The 10,245-nt window shown below is 58.4% G+C and overlaps 1 protein-coding gene across 1 annotated transcript; it reads right to left on the bottom strand.

Moving 5' to 3' along the window:
- Nucleotides 1–213: 213 nt before the first annotated feature.
- LOC308046690 (tyrosine-protein phosphatase non-receptor type substrate 1-like) lies at nt 214–9,884 on the bottom strand (the record flags this gene model as incomplete). The annotated part of the gene is made up of 8 exons (XM_080354688.1): nt 9,697–9,884; nt 3,395–3,745; nt 2,840–3,157; nt 2,384–2,728; nt 2,031–2,132; nt 1,586–1,607; nt 1,131–1,170; nt 214–474 (listed from the first exon to the last, which is right to left on the bottom strand). Exons 1-8 carry the CDS (start codon nt 9,776–9,778, stop codon nt 214–216), a joined length of 1,521 nt encoding a protein of 506 aa, XP_080210814.1. The 5' UTR covers nt 9,779–9,884.
- Between the last annotated feature and the right edge of the window lie 361 nt (nt 9,885–10,245).

The raw sequence follows: 10,245 nt of genomic DNA on the forward strand, positions 1-10,245 counted from the left end.
ATCCCGAAGGGATGGAGCCATCACCCTTGGGAGCAAACTGCCTCCAAAAATCAGGTCTCTGGATGGGAGCTGACCGCCACGGACTGCATTTCCACCCCAAACTGTGGGTACCGCAGCGCATCTTCACATCACCCTCAGCGCTTCCAAGGAAATCCTCCCGGGGAGGAGTGGGACAGCTCCCCACAGGGGGACGGGGGTCCCGGCAGCCCCTGCTCATTTCCTGGGGATCTGGACGCTGGCATATTCGGAACTGGGCTCCTCGGGGCGCGGGGCTGGCCGCCTGGGCGCCTTGTTGAGGTGCACCATGTCCAGGTCGGCATAGGTGAGATTGTCATCGTTGGCGGGCGCCGGGCTGGTCTGGATGCTGGCGTACTCCGACTGCTGGCTCAGCTCCACCATCCGCCGGATGGTCTTCCTCTCCCTCTCCCTCTCAAAGTTCAGGTCCACGTACGTCAGGTTGTTTGGGTCGGATTCCTGTGCAAGACACCAAAAGTTTGTCCTCCAGGATAAGCAAGGAGCTCTCCACCATGTGCATCAACCCAAAGCCCCACTGAATCACAGGATGGCTGGGGCTGAAGTGACCTCTGGAGATCATCTAGTCACTGGCTTCAGAGCCACCATCACTATGCAAGAGCCACCGCTGCAGCCACCCTGTCACCCCATCCTGGGAGGGACAGGCAGGGACCAGCCTGCCCAGCGCTGCCCACGTGGGAGGCAGCAGAGGCTGGGTGGGACAGACAGATTGCTGCTGATCACGACTTGACTCCTAACTGCGTCACCAAATGCAAAAATAACTCCGCAAAGAGCCTGGCTGGCTATGGCACAGCTGGGTCTGCAGGCAGCACCAGCCCAGCGCTCCCGGGAGGTGGAGGAGGAGGAGGAGCAGGAGAGAGGGTGAAGGCAGAAAAGATGGTGGGAAGTGGCTACACCTCATCCCTGGGGTGGCTTCTCCCTCTCCAGCCACAGTGTGGAGACACTGAGATGTTTCACAGGGGAACCACCACCCTCCACTGGAGGCACCAAGATGTTTCACAGGGGAACCACCACCCTCCACAGGAGACACCGAGATGTTTCCTGCAGGAACCACCCTCCTCCTCTCCCTCCCTGGCGCCTGCGGCTGAGCAACACACCTGGGTAGTGGCCTCGCTGCTCTTCTCCGGCTCATGCAACCTGAAAGGTGGAACAAACTGAGTCAGATCAAGCACCTTGTTGCCTCTTCCCTAGTGATGGAGGAGCTGGGGGCTTCAGAAGCAAAACAAGGTCCTTGCAGGAGCCCCGAGCAGGATGAGTCCTCAGCAAGGGAGCATCTGCTCACATGCTGCTCCAGCCACATCCCTGCAGGCTGTAGACCTGGCTCCCACCCACGGCTGCAGCCTCACCAAAAGCCAAACGTTTGGGTGCAATATCAACATGGGAGCAGAACCACAACTGGGAGATGGGCAGAGCCCATGCTCCCACCTTCCCATTCACAAGCTTTTGGGGATCCAGCTCCATCCCCATCCCAAGGGACCCCATTTTCGGGCTGGAGGTGCCCAGCGCAGAGTCACCACAGGTCACACGGTGACAAGAGGAGATCAGCACTTACCTGGCAGACGGCGAGCTTTTACCTGCCGGGAGAGAAAGAGTTTAGCAAATAAATATTGGAGGAACTGTTTCAGCAGGCACGCAAGCCCCCACGCAGAGTCTGCTGAGGGCAGATACACATCTTTTCCCAGAGGCAAGTGGCTGCAGTTTGCTGGAGTTTCACTCAATTTACTGCACATCTATTCCTGGCAGAGGGCAGGAGCTGCAGGGGGGTGTCAGGTGTTTTAGGTATGAGGAATAAAGAGCACATTCAACTCTGCTCCTGCCAGGCATTGGCATGTGGTGGCAGCAGGCAGAGCTTTCTCTGCAGCCTGCAAACAACACGGTCAGCTCTGCTCCGTCCTCCCCTTTCAGCAGGAGCTGCAGCAGCACAACCGTGAATCGTGTCCAAGCACGGATGCCCGAGAGGGATGGAGAAGGGGGTTGGGAGCTCTTGGTTTCCTTACCATTGCTCTGCTTTGCACGGATGAGGTACAGAATTGCAGCCACCAGCAGTGCCAGCATGGTGCAGACCACCCCCACCACGCTATAGACGAGGGGCAAATAGCCTGAAACATGAATAGAAAAGATCACCAAGGGCCTGAAAACTCTGGTACTGAGACCCTGAATCCTGACAGCTGGGGTTGGCTTGGTGACACCTGAAGTACTGAGGACAAGAGCTTGGTACACACCAGCATCAAACCCTGAGCCCCCCAATATGGAGATTTTTTGTCCTTGAACCAGATTCTGGTGGGACTTTGAGCTTTCTGAGGGGGTGACATCCTAAAGCCTCACCCCAGCAGCTGTCATACAGCGTTACCTTGCTGGGGTAAGTCCCCTGGTTCCTCCTTGGACAGCAGGACAATCTGCAGGGTGGCCATACTGGTGACAGGGTCCTGGGCATCGTGCACCACATGGCAGGTGAACACAGACCCGTTCTTCTCCTCCGTCGCCTGGACCTCCAACAGGCTCCACAGCTCGAACAAGCCCTGGTCGGTCTCCGTCACCCGGGAGACGTTCTGCACCTTCAGCTCCGTCCCGTTCTCCAGCCAGGTGATGGTCACGTCTTTTGGGTAAAACTTCTTCACATGGCAGGTGAAGTTCACAGTCTGGTTCACCTTAACAGGGCTTGATGGGTTCATGAACACCTGGACTCTGGGGGACACTGGGAAGAGAAGCAGCACCAGCTAACAGGGTCCCCCCACCCTGCTGCCCATGGGGTGCCCCATGCCCCCCGGGACTGGACACCCCGGGGGCCGGTGCCCCCAGCCCTCACCTCGCAGGGCTCTGCTGAGCGGGTAGGTCCCGTCCAATGGGTCCTGCAGTGTGGGGTGCTGCACTCTGCAGATGAGCTGCGAGCGGATGTCGCCCTCCTTCAGCGTCACCGTCACGGTGCTGGACATGTTGAAGGAGAATTTCATCTGCCCGGGGGTGATCTGGAGTGTCTGAGATTTGATCAGGGGGGCCTTGTCCTTGAGCCATGTCACACTGATGTCTCTGGGGAAGAACCCTCCGGACGTGCAGGTGAAAGGCAGCGACTGCCCCGGCCCCGCTCTGCGGTCGGGCCCGGACACAACTGGGGCGCTGGGTTTGGCTGCAGGGAGAAGCGTGGGGCTGTAGAGCGGGATCTGCCACCCCCCAGCCCCAAGGCTGCAGGGAGAGGGGTTCCCATGGGGACACAGATGTGCCCAGGGGACCCTCTCCTGGTGATGGCCCCAGAGCCCCTTCCCCGTCCCCGCTCACCCCGAGCAGAGTCGCCTGGGCTGGGATGGGCTGGGGGGCTATGCCCAGCAGGGCTGGATCCCCCAGGAGCTCTGGGAGCCCCACTCACCCTGCACGGACACCTCTGTGCCATTTCCACGCTGACGGACCTCATCACCACGCAGCGATTTAGTGAACTTCACGCAGTAATAGGTGCCGGAGTCCTCGGGCTGAACATCCTTGATGTGGATGGTGAAGTCTGTGTTGGACCCATCCACTGCCCTTGTCACACGGGGGAAGGAGCCCGTCTGCTCATAAACGGTCACGTTCCCGCTGCCCAAGCCCTTCAGCCACTTCACGGGGCCAGGGGGACTGCCTTCAGATATAGTGCAGGTCAGGGTGAGCGTCTCCCCGGCTGCCACCGACACCTTGTCCTGGGGCTGTCGCAGCTGGAAGCCTGGATCCACCTGGGCACCCACACCTGGATGAAAATAGACCAAGTGTCACCCCACATCGCACACCCAGCTCCCCACTGCCCTCCCAGCCATGGGACGTGCTGAGGACACAGCTCCGGGCAGATGGTGAGGGGGACCATGGGTGACAGGGCTGTGCCAGCGCTGGGAAGCAGCTATGGTTCCGGCAGTGGGCACAGAGCTCTGTCTGCAAGTCTTGGCCCGAATGCCGGCTGGAGCTTTGCTAGGTGGAGCACATCGTGCTCTGCACAGCTGAAAAACGGAGCAGAGCCCAGCTGGCTGTGCTGCCTGCACGCCGTGCTGCCTCCCACGGCCACTCGGTTTGTCAGTCAGGAGAAAACAGGGGCACAAAATAGAAAGTGCTGCAAAAAACAAGCTCCCCTCACTGATACCACATTTTCTACATTGAATCTCTCCTGTTTCTGCACTGAATCCCAGCCCCAATTCCTGCCAGCAGAACACCGGCATGAGCCGACGCCGGTGCCGCTTGGGCAGACGCCATTCCTGCTTGTCACCGACAGAGGAGAGCCGTCCCCTTCACAGCATCTCCATAACCAGGTTCCCTAATCCAGCGGCCGTGCTTCACCTCGCCTCACGAACAGAGCACCGCTATCCACAGCGCTCCCGCACCCATGGGTGCCAGTGCACCCAGGAGCCCTGCGGGAACCAGCGATGCTGCTGCTCTCCAAAACCAGCCGGAGCAGCAGAGACGGCCGCCCCACAGCCTCCACGGCTCCTCGAGGGGTTCATCGTGGCAGTATTTGTCACGCCAATACAGTTATTGCAAATGAACTGAATGAGATTTCAATACAGGTCATTGCTTAAAGGAACACTTTTGGGAGAACCACCTAAGTCACCTGCCACAATTCCAGAGCTGGCAAGTGGCACACAAATCAGCGTCATGGTCACACAGGGACCGTGGTGTTTGAGCAGGTAACTCCTGCTGCAGCCGTGCAGGAAGGGTATGGACAAGCACGGATGGCTGGACAGTTGCAGCCGCACCCCACATCTCATGGCAGAAAACCCCAGGGCACGGGCTCCTGCGAAGGCTGCCCTTTGTACCCCGCAGCCCCCGCGCCATACTGTCCCCAGGATGGGACAAAGTCCTTGGCTGGACACTCCCGGGGGGACCTGCTGCAGGACAAGCTGCTCTGAGCCCTCCCAGCCACATCTGGCTCCCACGGAGGATATTTGGCAGCTGTTAATCCCCTTGGACTTCCAGCAGTATTTGATGAACCCACAGATGTTCTCACTGTTTGCACAATGGCCAGAGTTACCAGGAGCTCTGTTCCTCCAGATTCCTCAAGTTAAAGGCTGTTTGCCTGCTGCATCCCCAGCACAGGCTGCTGCTCGCACCTGAAACCTTCAGCCCTTGGCATGTCCCTTGGAAGCCACGACAAGGCTTCGCGGCAGCAGCACTTGACACCAAGATAAGTTTGTCCCAGAAGACACACGTGGAAGAACAGGAACTTGGTTTGTGTCACGTCCAAGCGGGATGTTCAGGCTGAGCCTTGGACATTTCCCAGCAGTCTGGGCTGCTGCGAGGTGAGCCCATGTTTCTGGGGTGACACCCGAATCGGGGGGAGCAGAAGCCCTGCCTGGAGTGGGGGCTGGTGCCCCCATGTGCAGAGCTCAGCAGTGCCACAGGGTGGTGCGCCCACAGCTCCACTGCTGTGGCATCTCCTGAGCTTCTCCATCGCCCTCTGCCCCCAGACCTTTCGCAAGAACTGGTTGAGAAACACACAGAGGAAGTTTGAAAACACAGAAGCACTGTTTGCTTCTCCCTGAGCCCCCACCCAGGGACGTGACATGGGGATCAGGCTGCTCTGGGCATGGGGACCATCACCCCCAGGAACCCACTGCACAGACCCCCAGCCCCTTTACACGCCCAAAGCAGCCACGTTGCTAGTTGCTCCCTCTGCCCAGATCAACAAATGAAGCAATCCTGTGTAAAAGCAATTTCTGCCGGGCTGTCACCTTGCTCCCCATATCCCCTTGAGGGTCCCCTGTGCCAGGGAGAGCTGCCCTGCTCGGAGGGCCCAGCGCCTCTTCCTCATCCTCCCTCTCTCCATCTGCCCATCTCCCTGCAAGGCATGAGCTATGCCAGAGGGGACAAAGCTAGGGCAGCAACTGCTTTGGGGTCCTGGAGTCGACCCCAACACCTGAGCAACGTCAGGTTGAGCGGAACCAGCACTGCCCAACCCCAAAGCACATTTCTTGGTTCCAGTGATGGGGTCTCAGAGCTGCGTCTGCAAAAGCACCGGGCGGTTAAACCGAGCACGGCTGGGCTGCAGATCACCGCAGCCGCGGCACAAGGCTCCTGCCTTCCTTGGGGTCATGAGCATTGATCTGTGCAGGTGGCAGGGCTGCCTCTGGGAGCCTGACTCTGCAGACGGGCTGTGTGCATGTCGCACCGCCAAGCCCGCATCACCTCCTCACCGGGCAGTGGCATCTGAGCACTGTGCCCGCTCCCCATGCCAAGGGATTTGCAGGGATTTTGCTCCCAGAGCAGCACCAGGAGCAAAGGGCTTCATGCTGCCACTGGTGACTCTTGCCAGGAGGCTTCACCGGCAGCTCTCGGTCATTGCAGAAAACACCATGCGGCTCTAGGTGGCCTCTCAGGACCAAAACGTGGCTTTTGGGTATTTTTCCGTGTTCTGTTGTGAGCTGCCATGCTACTTTAGAGACTTCCACGCACAGGTCTGCTCGGCCAGCACTCTCCAGGTGGCACATCCCAAGTCTGCAGATGTGTTATACCTGAGCCTCAACCAAAACGTGCCCCATTAACACCCATTCAGACCTCCCAACTGCTCCACCTGCACCCAACAACCCCCCGGCCGGACCACCCTGACCACCACAGGCTCAAACACCTTCAAACGCCAGCAGCAGCGTGCAGAGTGGTGTCCCTGCCCCCCTGAGACCGGAAAACACAAAGGAGAAGTTGAGAGAAAACCTCAGAATATGCAAGTTAGAAAATGCAAAGTTTCCACTGAAGCTCCTTTCCTCCCTTCCCCTGAAGGCAGCTTCTCCCTGCACCCAGCAGACAATGTTTCTCCTCCTTCCCCTTTTTGGGTCCTCACCCCAAGGAGCAGTGGGGCCAGGACCCCCAGCCGAGCCCCCTCCCAGATGGGGTTTTCCAGCAGCGTGTACAAGCCCTGCACACTCACATGTTTGTGCACCGGGAGTGGGATGCTGAGACCTTCATGCTGCAAACACACGAGACACACCACGATTTCTCACCACGAGCACCAGTTCTGTGCAGACCTGCCTCCCCACCCTGGCACAGTCACGGTGCCACCCGATGACGTTGTTTTCTTAGACTTTGATTTCAAACCATGTACAGTCAGAGCGCGATCCTTTCACCACTGAGATCAAGGGGAGTTCAGGTGCCCTGACCCTGTAATCTGCTCTATCCTACATTCCAGAATTAGCAAAGGCTTTTAGAGCCCTGAAAATCATCACCTGACAGTTCCCACGTAGGTAGGGACACCCTTGGAATGCAGCCCCAGAGCATTTCCAGCCCAGAGCAGAAGCACCAGCGCAGGCATCGTGCTGTGCTTGGTCTGGCAGAGCCTCCCTCCTGTTATCCAGTTTAATTTAAGAGCAAAATAATCCCCAGCTCTCCCACCATGGTGCAAGTTTTCCATTTCGGTGACACATTTTTTTCTGTATTCCACCTTTTGAAGTATTTGATACCGAACAGATTGCGAGAGGCTGGGGTTTAATTCAGGAGAGGCTGCCTGGATGCTTCCTGGTAAAAATAGATTATTCTTCCGAAGGAGCCGGGTAAGGAGGTCCGGGACGGCGAGGGGAGGGCTGGCTGCTCCAGAGCAGCTGGTCACCGGCATCCTGAGCCCCGCAGTCACTTGCTGGAGGGATGGGCCGACAGGCAAGAGAGACCCCAAAATAATCCTGCTGGAATTTCACCTGCAGTAGGGCTGTCCATGGGGGAAAATAACAGGTGCTGCCTATAAAAAGGGCCTGGAATCTGCAGTTTGGGGGAAGACAAGAAGAGAGACTCAGGGATATCTGTCGAGCAGCTTGGGGACGGTGACAGTAAAGGCCACATTTTACATATGTGACATCAGAGGAGGCCTTGGATCACATGTAGCCACCATTTGTGAGCTTCCCTCCTACAGCATTAGCAGAAATTCAGCTTGAAAGCCAGAGCCCCACAACAAACCAGATTTCCTCTTTAGAGGAGGCTCCTATAAGCTCAGCTGAAACCCTCTGTCAAGAAAAGCCTGCACGGAAGGGATGTGTGCGGTGCAGATTTTGTAATGGGGCTTTGCAATTTGGCTTCCCAGCATCTGGCTCCTCTCTACCCTACGGGAAGGTCTCTGGCCGGACCTTCCCTTTCTCCTTTGCTTCTGCAGAAGTGCTGCTGGAGCAGCCGCCCGAGCCAGCTCTTCTGGAGTCCAGGCTTAGTCTGGGCTGTGGCTCAGGCGGGGTTCAGCGCAGGGTCTCTACCATATGGGAAAAAAAATATCTGCATGCTTGCACCTGAAATCAGGGATGCAAAACCACCTTGCAACCCAGGGCTTTCTGCCCCAGGTTGGTTCTTTTGCTAGAGCTGGCTTGGAAAACCAGAGTTCTTACTCCAAGGCCATGTTTGATCAAACTCCAGAGCCATTCTTTCATGGCAGGAAATCACAGCGGTTCACTGAGAGCTGTATTTGCCGCCAAAGCCTTCTTGGCTTTCAGCAACCGGGAGTTTTCAGCTTGGGGCCAACACTTCTCAGTTGTGATCAAGCAACTCACAGCAAGGAGCGTTGTGCCGAAAGCATTTGCTTTCTGCTCAAGTTTGCGCTCAACTCTCTGCCCAAGTAAAGCTTTGACGGTAAATATTTCTGCTGGGCCTGGAAGAGGATGGTTTTCCCCCATGCGGGATGGTGTTTCACCCGCATGGGAGCCTGGGCTGGGCTGTTTGTAGCGGGATCTGGCCGGAAGGCGTGAAATTTGGGCAGATCAGGCAAAAAGCTCAGCAGCAAGAGGCTCCTGAGGGTGCACAGCTATTGCCACAGGAGGTTTGCACAAAAAGCCCCGTCCCTCCCCAGCAGCGCAGACAGTGTTGGCGGGAAGGAGAGCGATTCCTGAGCAATTTCACCCAAGATGAAGAGCACCAAAATGAAACATCCTAGAAAGAAAACATCCTTGAAAGCAACAACCACCACAGGGCTCTGTTCCTGGTCGAGCGAGAAGCCTCCCACAGCCAGCGAGGGAAGGGAAACAGACACGGAGCAGCTCCCATCACCTTCTCCTGCTGCGGCCGCAGCTTATCAGAGGGACTGGTGGCGCCACAAGCCCTGGGGATGGCTGGGACAGCGGGGGTGGCAGCAGGAGCCCGGGGTGACCCAGGGCCAGTGTCAGCAGCAGGGCTGGATGGTGAAAGGTGCCTGGGAGGATGGTGCAATCCCACCACTTTGTGCTCAACAGTTGTGTTGAGCAGCAAGAACTGCACACGGTCATGGGGAAAGCACGGGGGGAGCAAGAAAAACAAGTTCCCAGCAGAGGAGGCAGCAGCCTTGCCGGGGCCCCCCCGACCCGCTCTGCCATGGTTCCCATCTCCGAGCAGCCTCCGAGTGGGAATTTTGGCTGCTTGCAGAGATTTGCCTCTCGCATAGCTGGCAGGGAGTGCTAGCAAATGGGTGGAAACAACATGCCTCTTCACGTTCCTGCCTGAATCCCTCGTCTCCCTGTAAAGGGGAATATCTGCCTGGAAGTTTTGCTTCGAGAGGAGCAGCCAAGCAAAGGCCCCGCTGCCATCGCTCTAGGTCATCGCACGGAAAGGTCAAACCAACCGTGCGCGGCGAGACGGCATCATGTCGCGTTCAGGAGGTGTGCGGCAGAGGGGCAGCAGAGAGGAGAGACGGGCATGGAGGGGAAAGGGAAGGAAAAAAACAACGAAAAAAGGCCAAACCACAAGACAGCGGCAGAGTGGCGGGGGGCCATGGCTTACCTGGGCAGCCGAGCAGGGCGAGCAGCACCAGGCAGGGCAGCGGCCAGCGGGCACGGCCGGGGCTGCGGGGAAGCGGCTCCATCGTCGGCTCTTTCTGGGGAGCAGAGATTAGAGTGGCCTCAGAGCGCGGCTCCGGCTGCGAGCTTCAGTTGGGGTTTTTTTAAATATTTTTTTAGTGTTAAAAATAAAAAAAAAAAGGCAAGCAGAATTGCCGCTGGAGGAGAAAATCGCTCTTCTCAGCCCCAAAATGAGGAAGGAGGGCTGGGCTCCCGCCTCTCCCCCCACCTCCCCGGCTGCGGGCGGCGAGCACGGCCCCACGCGCGGCCCCGCCGCCCCCCGCGGGCACCGCGCTGGCCGGGCCCCGGGCTCGGGCTCCGCCGCGGCGGGGCCCCGGACGGGCGCATGCCCCGGTGCGGCGGAGCGGAGCGGAGCGGAGCCGCCCCCGCCGCCGCACCGCCTCCCGCCGCTGTTGCCTTGGCACCGTGGCGGGATGGGGCCGGGCCCGGCTCCGAGACCCCCCCCGCGGCTCCGGTTCAAGGCCGGTGCCGG

Source organism: Nesoenas mayeri (assembly GCF_963082525.1).
Source record: "Nesoenas mayeri genome assembly, chromosome: 16".
Classification (NCBI taxonomy): Eukaryota; Metazoa; Chordata; class Aves; order Columbiformes; family Columbidae; genus Nesoenas; species Nesoenas mayeri.